Raw genomic sequence first — 14,872 nt, 5'->3', positions numbered from 1 at the left:
CGGGCCCGCGGTCCTCCTGCTCCCGGTCCTCCTCCCCCGGCCCCGCGGTCCTCCTGCTCCCGGTCCTCCTCCCCCGGCCCCGCGGTCCTCCTCCCCCGACCCGGCCTCGCGGTCCTCCTGCTCCCGGTCCTCCTCCCCTCCCCCGGCCCCGCGGTCCTCCTGCTCCCGGTCCTCCTCCCCTCCCCCGGCCCCGCGGTCCTCCTGCTCCCGGTCCTCCTCCCCCGGCCCCGCGGTCCTCCTGCTCCCGGACCCCGGGCCCGCGGTCCTCCTGCTCCCGGACCCCGGGCCCGCGGTCCTCCTGCTCCCGGTCCTCCGGGCCCAGCCCTGTGGTCCTCCTCCCCTGGCCCCGCGGTCCTCCTGCTCCCGGTCCTCCGGGCCCAGCCCTGTAGTCCTCCTCCCCTGGCCCCGCGGTCCTGCTCCCCCGGGCCATTTGGTTCTCCCCCCCTCTCCCGCCCCGCGGTCCTCCTACGGGCCATTTGGTCCACCTCCCCCGGGTCCTTTGGTCCTCCTCCCCCGGGTCCTTTGGTCCTCCTCCCCCGGGCCATTTGGTCCTCCTTCCCTGGCCTGCCACCCAGGGGAGGGGCTGGGGAAGTTTCTGAGCAGGTGGCTGACCCCCCCCCCTCACCTGGAGGGGGTCTCCTGAGGCCACGTGGGGGGGGGTCACCCACGGGGGGCACAGAGGGGTCACCCACGAGGGGCATAGGCCTCCTTCCCTTCCAGGAGCAGGCCGAGCAGGCCGCAGCTGCGGTCCACCTCACCCGAGGCCAGGTGACCCGGGGCGGCCGACCCTGGTGGGCCCTCTCCATCGGCTCTGGTGCCAGGCCTGGGGGGGGGTCCATGTCATCGGATAAGCAGCTAAAAGCTGGACAAGTGTTGGGGTGCCCAGCTGGGCAGTGGGCCTTCGCTCCAGCGGGTACCCGCTGCCCCCTGGCCCTGCCCGGCCCGAGGCACAGATGATACAGATGCCCTGTGGGACAGGGTGGTAGTGCCAGGGGCTCTGCCCAGCAGTCAGGCTGCTGTCCGCCTGGAGTTCCGGCTTCCGTGCAGCTGGGGGTGGGGCCTGTGACTGCCAGTTCCAGAGCCCAAGTGAGAGTGGGCAGGGCAGGGCCTGGCCCCAGGGTAACAGGTGCCCCCAGCCTCGCCCATGCCTTTTTTTTTTGGGGGGGGTGAGTGGCCTTGTAGACCCAGGAGCAAGCAAGGTGACGTGTCATGGAGTTCCTCTAGGGAGTTGAGCGGGTGAACTCCCCACCCTCCTCCTCCTTCCTCAATGGTCTCTTGAGTCGCAGGGCTCTCTGAAGTGTCTGGCTCAGACAGGACCTGCATGTGGGCCAGAGACACACTGGAAATCCCTGGGAGGGAATAGGATAACAGAAGAAAGCAGAACTGTTGTAGAAGCAGGCTGCCAGCCTGGACCAGAGGATTGGTGGGGGCCTAGAGGCCGAGCCCTGGGTCCCGGCGTGGCTTGCCAGAGGTGTTGATAGCACTAGAGGGTGGAAGGTGAGGAGGGGGGGTTGGCCGATGACCCTTCCTCTCCCTGGTGCTGTGACACCAGCTCTGGGCAGCAGTCCCCTTCCGGAGATCCCCTGGTGGGCTCATTCCAATTCTCCCCAGCCCAGGAATCCCCAGGGTCCCCGGGAGTGAGAGACTGTGGTCAGACAGTGCCCAGGAAACAGTCTGCTCATCAGCAACTCCAGTAAGCCCCAAAGGGGTAAGAGTGCCGGTCTCAGAAGGGAACAGCAACCAGCCACGGTGGCACACATGTGTATTCCCAGATCTTAGGAAGATCTCAGTTCCAGGACAGTTTGGGTTACCAACACCCTATCACCCCCCCCCAAAAAAAAATTTAAGAGCCAGATGCCTATGGCTCATGCCTGTAAAACCTAGCTATTCAGGGGGCTGAGATCTCAGGCTCATGGTTCAAAGCCAGTCCATGCAGCAAAGTCTGTGAGACTCTTATCTCTGGTTAACTACCCAAAAGCCACAAGTAGAGCTTTGGCTAAGTGGTAAGAGTCCCAGCTTTGAGTAATGAAGCTCAGAGACATTGCCCAGGCCCTAAGTTCAAACCACAGTACCAGCAACAAAATAAGGGAAGGGGGGCTGGGAAGGTGGCTCAGTGGTAGAGCACTTGCCTTGCATGCATGAGGCCCTGGGTTCGATTCCTCAGCACCACATAAGAAAAAAAAAAAGGCCAGAAGTGGCACTGTGGCTCAGGTGGTAGAGCGCTAGCCTTGAGCTGAAGAGCTGAGGGACAGCGCCCAGGCCCAGAGTGCGGGCCCCACGACTGAACCCAAAAACAAAACAAAATAAGGGAAGGGGACAGGCCAGTGTTCCCACACACTGCCAGGGTCCCTGGTGACAACCCTGGGATGGGTTTGTGTGGGCTGTGCCCGTGGGGGCCAGGCTGCCCACCCCCTGCACCCTGCTCTCCCCTCAGGTATTCGCCCTGATTGTGTTCTCCTGCATCTTCGGTGAAGGATACAGCAACACCTCTGAGTCTTCCCAGTTGTACTGTGTGTTCAATCAAAACGAGGACGCCTGTCGCTACGGCTGTGCCATCGGGGTGCTGGCCTTCCTGGCGTCAGCCTTCTTCTTTGTGGTCGATATCTACTTCCCCCAGATCAGCAATGCCACCGACCGCAAGTACCTGGTCATTGGTGACCTCCTCTTCTCAGGTACCTGGCCCCGCCCCTTGGCTCCTAGGAGAGCAGGCTGGCGGTGGAGGGAGGGTTAGAGAACAGAGGCCATGATATATACCATGATGGCGCAGAAACCCAATGGCCTTGGGGCACCAATGTGGGGCTCTGGCCCTCTGATGGGGTGCCCCCGAGAATCCTTCCCCTTAGCCCCACCTCTGCTTCAGCTGCTCCCACATCCAGGGGCTCTGGGAGACCCTTGTGCCTCTGTGGAGCCGACCTCCTCTGTCTTCTCCCCAGCTCTCTGGACCTTCCTGTGGTTTGTGGGTTTTTGCTTCCTTACGAACCAATGGTCAGCCACCAAACTTGAACATGTGCTGGTGGGAGCTGACTCAGCCCGGGCCGCCATCACCTTCAGCTTCTTCTCCATCTTCTCCTGGGTGAGTGGACTTGGGCAGGCGGGCTGTGGTCTCTGGTGTGGTAGCTGCCTAGCAAGGGCAGAGATCCTCCCCCCATCCCTAGCACTGCCAATAGATAAAAGTAGAAAAAACAAGACTGAGGGAATGCGCTGCTGCCCCCTCACCCTGCCCACACCTGGGGTCTCCATGCAGGGTGTGCTGGCCTCCTTGGCCTACCAGCGCTACAAGGCCGGAGTGGAGGACTTCATCCAGAACTACGTGGACCCCACTCCAGACCCCAACACGGCCTACACCTCCTACCCTGGCGCGTCTGTGGACAACTACCAGCAGCCGCCCTTCACCCAGAATGCAGAGACCACCGAGGGCTACCAGCCGCCCCCTGTGTACTGAGTGGCCTGGGGTGGGGGTGGCTGGGGCCAGGCTCCCCTCTGCCCCCCCACCTGTCAAGGCCAACTGGCTGGACAGCACATCTCCCCGCAGCCCACCCCAAGTGCCTGTGCCCCAGGGCCCCAGTGCCATCTGCGCGAGGCGCTGGTTAGGAAAGAAAGGGTTTTTTAGCTAGACATTTCCTCACTGCTTTTTATTTTATTTGCGGTGCTGGGGTTGGGCCCAGAGCCTTGCGTCCGCTATGTAAGTACTGTTACTGAGCTGTGTCCCAGCCCCCTTACTGTCAGTGCCCCCCTCCCCCAGCAGCCTGAGGCCGACAGCGCCAAGAGCAGCTCACAGCCACTGGGGCCTCCAGCCCTGGGGCTGGGGAATCTTTTGGATTTTCTACCAAAGAAGGGGGCGGGGTCCTCTCTGGGGTGCTGGGCTCAGGAACCTCCTCCTCACTCAGGTTTGCCACCCCAGGCCCCGTGGCCATCTCCACCCTGTGGCTGGGCCTTGTGCCCACTCATTTATCCTCTGGCGTCACCACTGTGCCAATTGTCCCCAGGCCACCTTGACGGGCGCGGTGGCACTGGTGCCCACCCCAGGGGGCAGCAGACGGCGCTTCCTTCCTGCTCCACCCCTGGTGACAGGCAGGGGCTTTGCCTGATAACACCCAGCTTTATGTAAATATTCCGCAAGTGTGGGAAGGGCAGGAGTCCCGCACTGCTTGAATGTACGAAGCTTTGGGAGAGACAGCCCTCCATTGTTATACTGGTTCAGAGGTGAATAAATGTTGTTCTCATTCAGCTGCCAAGGTCCTTGGTTGGGCCTGTCTGGGGTAGGACTGGATTTAGGGGGGGCTTGTAGGTGCTAGGTGCTCTGCCGTGGAGTTCTGACCTCAGCCTGGAACTTGCCTTCTGAAGAACCCCTTCTTCTGTATACCTAGAGCACCCTTCAGCCTGGGGTCTCGGCCCTTACTGCCTTCCACTGGCATCCCAAAATAGCCACTGTGCTCAGCTTGTAAACAAGACAGATTTTTCTGGACTGCCTTGCCAGGGACCTGTGACTGCCTTGCTAGAATTAGAGGGGCTGGCCCCCCTGAGTGCCTTTCTTCATAACCCTTTCCTTCTCAGCTCTCAGCAGAGGGAAGGGCACCATGGGAGGGGTGCCTGGGTCCCGGGACACCCTATTTAATAACCCTGGGAGAGTGGGCCTGATTCTAGCAGAAAGCCAGGCCCCTGAAGTAACTCCTAGTTTCCTCTTTTGAGCAGTGACAGCCACCAACTGCGGACTCAGGTGATTTCAAAACCCCAAGTGCAAAGGAACAGGGCTTTCTTCCCAAGTCTCAGCTGCACCACCAGCCTCTCTTAGCTGTGGCACGGGGCAGAGGACGGGGGCACAGGCTGGGCACAGGGCAGAGCAGAGGCCCTCTGGGAACCGATCATCTGCACTGGGTGCGTGTGGCCCAGATCAGGGCACATTGAGCCTGAGCACCCCAGCCCCAAGGAACTGCTCTGGTCCACTTCCCAAGGCCCAGCTGAATGGTCTTAGCTCCCAAACCATCGAGTGTCTCTCACATAACCTGAGCTGGACAGGGGAGCCTCACTCTTGCCATCCTAGCTACTCAGGGGGCTGAGATCTGAAGATTATATTTCAAAGTCAGCCCAGGCAGGAAAGCCCCTGAGACTCATCTCCAGCGAAACTACCAGAAGCTGGAAATGAAGCTGTAACTCACATTAGAGCACTAGCCTTGAACAAAAAGGCCCAGAGTGCAAACCCTGACAACATATACTCACAACAAAAAACCCAGTACCAGGGCTGGGAAGGTGGCTCAGTGGTAGATCGCTTGCCTTGCATGCATGAAGCCCTGGGTTCGATTCCTCAGCACCACATAAGCAGAAAAAGCCAGAAGTGGCACTGTGGCTCATGTGGTAGCGTGCTAGCCTTGAGCTGAAGAGCTGAGGGACAGCGCCCAGGCCCAGAGTTCAGGCCCCACGAGTGGACCCCCCCCAAAAAAAAAACAAAAAAACACCCCAGTACCTGCCCTCCTGATCTCCCAGGTGCACCTGGTAACAACCTGAAACCCAGGCTCTATTTATCCATTTCCATCCTAAAGCCAGACGGACAGACAGAAACGCTGGTGACAGTTCCTCTTTAGGGCATGCTTTGTGAGCATTTCTGTGGAAAAGGTTGTGGTTGGAGAAAGCAGTAGAGCTACAAAAAGATCTGGGAAGAAATCCCCACCCACACCGTGCGGAAGCTGTCCCCAGGCCCCGGGGAAGCCCAGGCCAGCAAGCCGCAAGCTCTCAACTACTTGAGAATTTTAGTCTTCGTTATTAATTTCATATACTATAAAACAAGAAGCACCAACTATGCACCGCTCTTCCGGAAACCACCAAGCGTAGGAAGGACGTTCAAGCATGAAGGGCAGTGAGGGCTGGAGTCCAGGCCATCCTCCGTGAGGGGGACAGATCCCCCCAAATGCACAGGCGCACAGACTTCCAGGGAGAAGAGAAACAGGGCAGTGAAAGCCACGAAGAGGAAGAGGCTGGCAGTACCGGTGCATGGCTCGGCCCTGGCCCAGGGGGATGCTTGCAGCAGTCAAGCTGAACCACCGCGCATGCCCGCTCCCGCTCCAACCCGCGGCTGGTCATGTCAGTAGCCAGGAGGGGAAGCTGCAGGCCAGGAGGAGGTAACAGGCAACCTGGAGGGCCTGGAGGGCCTCTCCTGTAACAGTGTTCCTCAGATGCAGCAGCCGCGGGGTGGGTGGAAGGGCGGGGCGGCAGGCGGCCTCAGGCCCTCAGTGGACAGAGCTGCACTGCAGGACCTGCTGAGGGGCGAAGAGCTTCCTGACAGCCGTGGCCTCGCCCGGCTTCCCCAGCACGGGGCAGTTCTCCTTGTTGTTCAGCCCTGCAGGGCGGGATGGGGACTTCTTGAAGTAGCAGAGGCGACACACAGAGTGGTACTTGTCCGCTCCGCCAATCACCTCCACCTGGTGGCAGAGATGCAAAGAATGAGTGTAGAGGGGCTAGACCCAGGCGGAGCCCCTGCCCACTCAAGCCACAGGCCCCTGGAACTACCTCTTTCTCCAGGCCCAGCCTCTTGGTGTAGGAGGCTTCCCGGAAGCACTCCATGCACACGGCTGTCAGCTTTACCACACTCTCCGCCAGGGGCACCAGGTTCAAGATGGCACCAAAAGCCTGCATCCATAGAAGAAGAGCATGTGTGCTCCTTACCCAGCCAGGCACAGACCTCCCTTCCCCCCTCCCTCCCTCCGTCTCTCTCGTCTTGGGGCTTGAACTTAGGGTCTAGGCACTGTCCCTGAGCATTTTTGTTCCAGGCTAGCACCCTACGAATTGAGCCACAGCACCACCTCCAACCTTTTGGTAGTTAGTTGAAAATAAAAGTCTTATGCATTTTCATGCCTGGGCTGGCTTCAATCCTTGATCCTCAGATCTCTGCCTCCCAAGTAGCTAGGACTACAGGTGTGAGCCACTGGTGTGTGGATTACACCTCTTTTTATTTTTTTATTTATTTTTATTTTTTTGGTCAGTCGTGGGGCTTGAACTCAGGGCCTGGGCGCTGTCCCTCAGCTCTTCAGCTCAAGGCCAGCGCTCTACCACTTGAGCCTCAGTGCCACTTCCAGCCTTTTCTGCTTATTTGGTGCTGAGGAATCAAACCCAGGGCCTCATGCATGCAAGGCAAGCGCTCTACCACTGAGCCACCTTCCCAGCCCTACACCTCTTTTTAAAAACCCTTTAATTCAGAAGCAGCCAAGCCTGGGAAAATGCTCTGAGTTTGCCTTTCTAAAGCGTCACGGCCTGATCTGTCCCTATGCCAACTCAGAGTAGCTGGCGGCAGCAGCTGGCATTTGGTCTGGACACACCCACTCTCGGGCAGACCAAGGAGGCCCTGGGCTCAGGCAAGCCCTGGCCTGGTCGGTTGGGTCAGGCCAGAAGGATGCAAGTGGACTGGGGTGTTGTGTCTGCTGAGGCGCCTCCTCTCCCCTGGCCCTCAGTGAGACCTGGTTCAGGCTCCCCACCTTCCTCTGAAAGGTCCCGTCCAGGGCCGCCACAATCACCGTCTTGCCGTTGTTGGCCATGGTCTCGCAGAACTCCACGATGTCAGGGAACTGGAAAGACCAGTGAAGGGGGAGAGGGGGGAGCGGTCACCCTGAGCACTGGCTTTTAGAGCCAGATTTAACAACGCAAAACAGCCCAGAGCTTGCGAACAAAGTGACGCTCCCTCGCACAGATTCCTCATCTACACCCCCCAGCTGAGGAGACGTCTCTGCTGCCCAGCCCCTTCCCCCACCCTAGCCATGTCCTGCTCCAAGCCTGGCAGGCAAGGCTGGGGGCTGCTGCAAATCAGGAGAGGCCTGGATCCTCCCTCTGTCCTCAGAAGGAATCCGCCCTGCCAACTTCTGGTCTCTACAACCATCAGAATGAAGTATTGCTTTTGTAGTTTTTTGAAGCCTTATCTGTAGCTGGACACAGATAGCTCAAGCCTGAAATCCGAGCTACTGAGAAGGCTGAGGTCTGAGGATCTACGTCTGAAGCCAGTGAGGTCAGGAAAATCTGTGAGATTTTCATTTCCAATTAACCACCAACAAGTTGAAAGTGGAGCTGTGTCTTAAGGCTGGTAGAGTGCCAGCCTGGAGCAAAATGCTAAGGGACAGCACCCAGGCCAGGCCTAGAGTGTTCAAGCTCTAGTATTGTCATTAAAAAAGCCCAAATCCTACATGTATGAAGAATTGGAAGGATCTAGGCCCACATGGAGCAAGACCCTGCAGCTAGGAGCTGAGCTGGTAACCACAGTCCCAAAGAGCATTAGTTTCATGAGCCAACACCACACCAGACCACTCAGGCCAGGATAAATCAGGACACCAGACACATCCCTCCGTAGGCTAAGGGAAGGACCACAGCACTGGCCTCCTCCTCCCAGTTCCCCACCCACAGGGGTGCTAAGCAGACATGAGGCTTTGAGCTCAAACCCCTAGTAGTGATAGGAAAGTTGTGTGTATGTATGTGTTGGACTTGAACCAGATTTCAAACTTGCTTGGCTTTTCTACTTACAGTTGGCACTGTGCCACAGCTCCACTTCTGACCACTTTTGGTGGTCATTTGGAGATAAGAGTCACTCATTCCTGTCAGAGCTAGCTTCTCAGATCTCAGACTCCCAAGAATTTAGCATTTTTTTTGGGGGGGGGTCCAGTCGTGGGGCATGAACTCTGGGCCTGGGGGCTGTCCCTCAGCTCTTCAGCTCAAGGCTAGCACTCTACCACTTGAGCCACAGAGCCACTTCTGGCTTTTTTCTTTTTTTTTTTTTGTCGGTCGTGGGGCTTGAACTCTGGGCCTGGGTGCTGTCCTTCAGCTCTCAGCTCAAGGCGAGCGCTCTTACCACTTGAGCTACAGCGCCACTTGCGGTTTTCTGGTGGTTTATTGGAGATAGGAGTCTCATGGTCTCTCCTGCCCGGGCTGGCTTTAAACCGTGATCCTCAGATCTCAGCCTCCTGAGTAGCTAGGATTACAGGCGTGAGCCACCAGCGCCCGGCTTGGCTTTTTTCTTTTTGCTTATGTGGTGCTGAGGAATCGAACCCAGGGCCTCAGGCATGCAAGGCAAGCGCTCTACCACTGAGCCATCTTCCCAGGCCCTCCCAAGAATTTAGGATTATAGTTGTGAGTCATGTAGGCAAGGCTGACTTTGAACTTCTTGAAGAACAAAGGCCCAGTGCCTGGGGCAGATGGGTGGTTTTTATAATAGTTATGGTAAATATTTGTTGAAGTTGGCTGTGGTGGCACATGCCTATAATCCAGCCCTTGGGAGGCTAAAGCATGAAGATTGTGAGTTTTGAGGCTGTGCAATCAACAAGAAAATAATACATCATTTACTGAATGAACTAAAGTTTTTCTTTAGGGGAGGGAGGAAGTAGCTAAATTTCTATTACAGATAATAATGGAGATGAAGCCGGGTGCCAGTGGCTTATGCCTGCAATCCTAGTTACTCAGGAGGCTGAGATCGGAGGATGGAGGTTCAAAGCCAACCCAGGCAGGAAAGTCCGTGAGACTCTTATCTCCAGTTAACCACCAGAAAACTGGAAATGGTGCTGTGGCTCACACTTGTAATCTTTAATCATAGGAGGCTGAGAATGGAGACTCAAAACTAGCCCAGACAGACAAGTCTGGAAATGGAGAGTTCCTGAGTTCAAGCCCCAGTACTGACACAACACTAAATTTTTAAGCAAAAATGAGTACAGTGAGCCAGGTGTGGTATAGATGCCTGTGATCCCAGCACTCAGGAGGTTGAGGTAGAAGAAAGGTAAAATAAACCCTTATGACAATAAGGAAAAAACTAGCCAGGGGGATTTGAAGGTTTTTCAGATGCTAATAAAACTATGTCAACCTTGTTACTTGACTGAAGATCAGACCCAGAATTGATAACTTCCAAACCAACGAGGAGAAGGGGACAGAGGACTTACAAACTGCCCTTCATCGATGCCCACGACAGCCACACTCATGGCCTCCTGGACCACATCACGGAGTTGGCAGGCTGGCAGCGCCTCCATAGTGTTCCTGGGAAGAGAAGGCAAACAAGTCATCAGAGTGAGCCTGTCTCCAGACTGCAGTGCTGTCCATCAAGACCCTGAGAACACCGATAGAAACTGCTAGGCTATTACTCTGTAACCATCTCTTTGACAATTTGACAAAGGAATCTGAATTTCTCTCCAAATTCTCAGAGTGTTTGGCCTCTTCTATGCATTGCTCCGTAAGGTTTGTAGAGGCTGTTATAGCCATTCTCCATTGGTACATAGGTATTTTTGTTGTTGTTGTTGTTGGTTGTGGGGCTTGAACTCTGGGCCTGGGCGCTGTCCCTCAGCTCTTCAGCTCAAGGTTAGCACCTTACCACTTGAGCCACAGCACCACTTCTGGTTTTCTGAGTGGCTTACTGGAGATCAGAGTCTCACTGACTTTCTTGCCTGAGCTGGCTTTGAACTGTGATCCTCAGAACTCAGCCTCCTGAGTAGCTAGAATTACAGGTCAGGTGTGAGCCACCAGTACATGGCTTATTTATGTATTCTTTACTGTCACAGACAATGCTGCAACAGGGAGTAACATCAGAGATGCTCAAGTTCATCTTAACCAGACTTCAGTGAAACTAGAATGGATTCAGAGTTATTATCAGTTGGATTGTTCTGATAGAAATTAGTGATTAGCCAGGCCTGTGTGGCTAACACCTGTAGCTACTCACAAGGCCAAGATCTGAGGACTGAGGTTTGGAGCCACATCAGGCCCAAGAGATTCTTATCTCCAATTAACCAGCAATAAGCTGGAACTGGAGGTATGGCTCAAGAGGTAAAGTGCCAACTACCAGTGAAAAAGCCAGTATCAAAAGGTCCTGAGTTCAAGTCCCAGTACTAACACCAAAAGGTTTATCTTAGCTCAAAAGAAAAGTAGTTATTTAATACCATTGACCTCTCTTCAATTCACACAGTGGACTAAAAATAAATAAATGTTCACTGGAAAGGTCAATGAAGGCTCCAAAACTCATCTGCCCTTCAGGACAGGGGCAGACAAGGCTGACTTGTTTCGGTGGTGTTAAGGATGACACCTGGAGTCTAAGCCAGGCAGGCAAGCTCCCCACCCTTAGCCACACCCCCAGCCCAAGGCCAGTGCTGGCAAAACATTTCCATTTCTTTTAAATTTAGAATAAAGCCAGGCATTGGTGGCTCAGGCCTGTAATCCTAGCTACTCAGGAGGCTGAGGTCTGAGGATCACAGTTCAAAGCCAGTCAAGGCAGGAAAGTCCATGAGACTCTTTATGAAAAAGCGGGAAGTGGCGCTGTGGCTCAAGGTCAGTGCCCAGGCCCGGAGCTCAAGCCTCAGGACTGGCAAAATAAAAAATAAAATTAAGAATAAGCAAGCCGAGAGCTGAGGATCGTGGTTCAAAGCCAGTTAACCACCAGAAAACTGGAAGTGGCATGGTGGCTCAAGTGGTAGAGCGCTTGCCTTGAACTGAAGAGCTCAGGGACAGCGCCCAGGCCCAGAATTCAAGCCCCACAACCAACAAAAGAATAAGCAAGCCTAACTTAGCCTGGGTTTTTATCTTAATACCAATGCCATCATAAATGATAAGTTCACATATGGGAGAATGAATGCTGGGAGTGTAGTTTAGTGCTAAATGAATCCCCAACTCAAAATAAAAACAAAGCAGTACTTTTTAGTTTTTTTTTTTGTCGGTCGTGGGGCTTGAACTCTGGGCCTGGGCGCTGTCCCTCAGCTCTTCAGCTCAAGGCGAGCGCTCTACCACTTGAGCTACAGCGCCACTTGCGGTTTTCTGGTGGTTTATTGGAGATAGGAGTCTCACAGTCTCTCCTGCCCAGGCTGGCTTTGAACCGCGATCCTCAGATTTCAGCCTCCTGAGTAGCTAGGATGACAGGCGTGAGCCACCAGCGCCCGGCTACTTTTTAGTTTTTCAATTGAAGAAAAGGCTCATCCAAGAAGACCACGTGTGGTGAGGAGCCCACGGGCACCACACGGAGGGCTCTGCCTCCGTAGAGAGAAGCTGCCAGCACAACCAGCCAGCAGTGAGCTAGAACCCCTCCAGCTGACACCCAGCAGATTGAAGGGTTTCTCCGAGATCACGTGACTGTCAGCCAGCAGAGCCAGGGACTCGAGGTCTTGGGTGCAGCTCTGCTGTCTCACCCAGACTCCACCCAGCCAAGTCTGCTCCTCTGAGGCCATGCCAGCATCATAAATCATGCCGCGGCCCTCACCCCGCCCCCACAGCCAGAGCCTTTTCTGGAAAGGAATGCTGTGTGCTGTCCTGGGCTTGTCTAAGTAGTTTCTGTTTCCCTACAATGTTTTCTTTTGTCCTCATTTTGCCTGATCTGCAGAACTAGACTCCAGGGAGGCGCTATGGTGCGTAGCTAGCTGCATTTATACAAAATTAAATACTTCATAACTACTGCTCAGTTATCTTCTCTTGATAATATAACCTCCAAACTCTGGGGAACGATTTGTTGTGCATATTCAACTCCCTCTAGCCTCCCCTGGTGGAGGGCACGGGAAGAGGAAGTCAGGCGGCGCACGGGCCCCGGCTTTGGCAAGGGCTCATCCCTGATGCTTTGTGGGTGTCAGGCGTCTACACTGTTGACTTGTGACTCCCCCAGAAACCTCAGACCTGCCCCAACCCACAATCTGCATCTGGAGTTGTCTTCTGCTTCCATGAGATGGGCACCTGACTTGTGCGGTGGGACCTTGGTTAGGGAATGTGGAAAAGTAAAAAGACTTCTATCTCTGAGCCCACGGGAAGCAGTGCTCAAACCCAGGCCCTTACTGACTCCGAGCCCTGAGCAGTCTCCACTCTACGCCCTGACCAGCTTCACCAAGCCCAGAACTCCCACCAGGACCACATGCTGGACGCTGTTCTCAGTAGCCCAGGATGCACTACTGCACTCGGGCACAGCACAGCTTTGCTCCTGATCATGGAGACAAGTGTGCCCGTGGCTCACAACACCAGTCCCAAACCCACTGCCAAGGAATTAAAAGCTGACTCCAGCCCAGAGGTTACAGGCAGAAATGCCCAGAGCTCAGGCAGATAAACACACAACCAAGAAGGCCACAAACAGACAGGGGCCAGCTAAAGACAAATGACTGAAATTAAAAATCAGTGAAGGTGCCGGTGCTGGTGGTTCATGCCTATAATCCTAGTTACTCAGGAGGCTGAGATTTGAGGATCAAGGTTCAAAGCCAGCCTAGGCAGGAAAGTCTGTGGGACTTGTAACTCCAATTAACCTCCAGGAAACCAGAAGCAGAGCTGTGGCTCAAAGTGATAGAGCACTAGACTTGAGTAAAAGAATTCAGGGACAGCGCCCAGGCCCTGAGTTCAAGCCAAGCAAATCTGTTTGCAGCCTCTGCACAGGTGAAAATTCTAAAGAGGGTTTCTCATCAATAGCAGACAAGACAGACTTTTTGGGACCAGATCATTCTTTGTGTTGCACTTGTACAATCCTGGTTCTGTGGCTTGAACTCAGGGCTGAGCACTCACTGTCCCTTATCTTTGTCACTCGAAGCTGGTGCTCTGCTACTTGAACCACAACTCTACTTGCAGCTTTTTGGTTGTTAATTGGAGATAACAGTCACATGGACTTCCTTACCCCAGCTGACATCCAACTGTGATCCTCAGATCTCAGCCTCCTGAGTAGCTAGGACAATAGGAAGGCGCCACCGGTGTCATGTGTCAGGCTTACCAGATCGATCTGAGTGGTGGGGACTATGTAGGCCGAGGCAAGTACCCCCACACTCCACCCATTAGAGGCCAGCAGCCTCCAATCCCCCTCCAGCTCTGACTACCAGAGATGACTCTCAGATGGCCTGTGGGGGAGGGTCTGGACTCGAGCCCCAAGCATGGCCAAGTCTAGACCTCCAGAATTTGCAAACGCTTGGTGTTCGAGGCCAGGGGTGGGAGGACGGAGTACAGCGCTCTGCGGTATGTCCTGCGCGGGCAGGCGGCGGCGGGGCTGACCTGTCGTGGGTGGAGAAGTGGCTGCTGTAGCGGGTGTCCTTGGCATACTTGACGACCAGGCACTTGTGCTGGGCGATCTGGAAGCGCCGGACGCGTCTCATCAGCTCGGTGCTGCAAGATCGCAGGCCAGGTGAGGCCCGCGCGGCCCGCCGCGCTCCTGGCGGGCACTCCACCCGGGAGGAGCAAAAGGCGGGCTGGGCCGGGGCCAGGGCCGCGCCTGCGCCGCCGGGGTCCGTCGTGGGGAAGACGAGCCTGCCGCGGAACGCGCTTGCCCCCAGGTCCGACCCTCCGAGGACGGGGCGGGGGTGGGGACGAGGCCTGGCCCGGGGCCGGCGCGGGAAGTAACTGCAGCCTTCCCGCCACACCGGGAGGGCCCCGGGGTGGGGTGGGGGTGGGGGGCGGCCCGGGGGGCTTCGAGGGCCGGGCAGCGCGGAGGGGGGGGGGAATAGGGGGAGGAGGGGGGAGAAAGAGAGGGAGGAGGGGAGGAGGAGGGGGGGAGGCGGTGGTCGGGGGGAGGGGGAGGAAGGCTGGCGGGAAGGCGCGGGCCTGGCCCGGGACGCGCGGCCGGGAAGGACGCGTCCCCGCGACCGGCAGCCCACCCGCCCAGGAAGGCCCTTACCTTTTCCCTGAGAACATGGGCCCGAGAATCACCTAGGACAGAGGGAGAGGTCAGCGGGGCCGCCCCGGCGCCGGCCGCCCCCCGACCCCGCAGGACGGACCCCCCGCACCTGGATCTGCCCCCGGATCTTGCTGGGGGAGCCGGGCAGCACCGTGGGCAGGGTGACGCAGCTCATGCTGGCTGCCAGGGTCGAAAGCGAGAAAGGGGAGAGGAGCCGTCACGGGAGCCGAGACCCCCGGGCTGGCCGCCTGAAGCTACCCGCCAGGTCGGCAGTCCCACACTTTAAACCCGGAGCCCGCTCGGACTGCG

The 14,872-nt window shown here is 56.3% G+C and overlaps 2 protein-coding genes across 5 annotated transcripts in view; one reads left to right on the top strand and one right to left on the bottom strand.

Moving 5' to 3' along the window:
* Syngr2 (synaptogyrin 2) overlaps positions 1 to 4,235 on the top strand; it is a 6,298-nt gene extending 2,063 nt beyond the window's left edge. Inside the window, exons 2-5 of the mRNA XM_013036367.1 lie at positions 1,553 to 1,708; positions 2,435 to 2,672; positions 2,934 to 3,073; positions 3,245 to 4,235. Coding sequence (XP_012891821.1) covers positions 1,553 to 1,708; positions 2,435 to 2,672; positions 2,934 to 3,073; positions 3,245 to 3,442 — 732 coding nt within the window. The 3' untranslated portion in view covers positions 3,443 to 4,235. The remainder of the gene's footprint in view (positions 1 to 1,552; positions 1,709 to 2,434; positions 2,673 to 2,933; positions 3,074 to 3,244) is intronic.
* A 1,948-nt stretch (positions 4,236 to 6,183) lies between these two features.
* Positions 6,184 to 14,829, bottom strand: Tk1 (thymidine kinase 1, soluble). Of its 4 annotated transcripts, XM_013036064.1 has the most exons (7): positions 14,673 to 14,829; positions 14,564 to 14,595; positions 13,945 to 14,055; positions 9,900 to 9,993; positions 7,464 to 7,553; positions 6,502 to 6,621; positions 6,184 to 6,413 (listed from the first exon to the last, which is right to left on the bottom strand). In XM_013036064.1, exons 1-7 carry the CDS (start codon positions 14,736 to 14,738, stop codon positions 6,222 to 6,224), a joined length of 705 nt encoding a protein of 234 aa, XP_012891518.1. In that variant the 5' UTR covers positions 14,739 to 14,829; the 3' UTR covers positions 6,184 to 6,221. The 4 variants fall into 4 exon arrangements, with proteins under 4 accessions (XP_012891518.1, XP_012891517.1, XP_012891525.1 ...); XM_013036063.1 differs by having other exon boundaries at positions 6,184 to 6,621; XM_013036071.1 differs by lacking the exon at positions 6,502 to 6,621.
* Positions 14,830 to 14,872: the final 43 nt, after the last annotated feature.

This window comes from Dipodomys ordii, unplaced genomic scaffold (genome assembly GCF_000151885.1).
Source record: "Dipodomys ordii isolate 6190 unplaced genomic scaffold, Dord_2.0 Scaffold7, whole genome shotgun sequence".
NCBI lineage: Eukaryota > Metazoa > Chordata > Mammalia > Rodentia > Heteromyidae > Dipodomys > Dipodomys ordii.
This window is presented reverse-complemented; position numbering and strand designations above follow the sequence as displayed.

What these genes read in the sequence shown, in the direction of transcription:
- Tk1 (XM_013036063.1), bottom strand. Translation starts at nt 14,738, where the DNA reads ATGAGCTGCGTCACCCTGCCCACGGTGCTGCCCGGCTCCCCCAGCAAG. An exon ending in AGATCCGGGGGCAGATCCAG is followed by an intron (nt 14,596 to 14,672) that starts GTGCGGGGGGTC and finishes CCTCTGTCCTAG; the next exon opens with GTGATTCTCGGGCCCATGTT. An exon ending in CACTTCTCCACCCACGACAG is followed by an intron (nt 9,994 to 13,944) that starts GTCAGCCCCGCC and finishes TTCTCTTCCCAG; the next exon opens with GAACACTATGGAGGCGCTGC.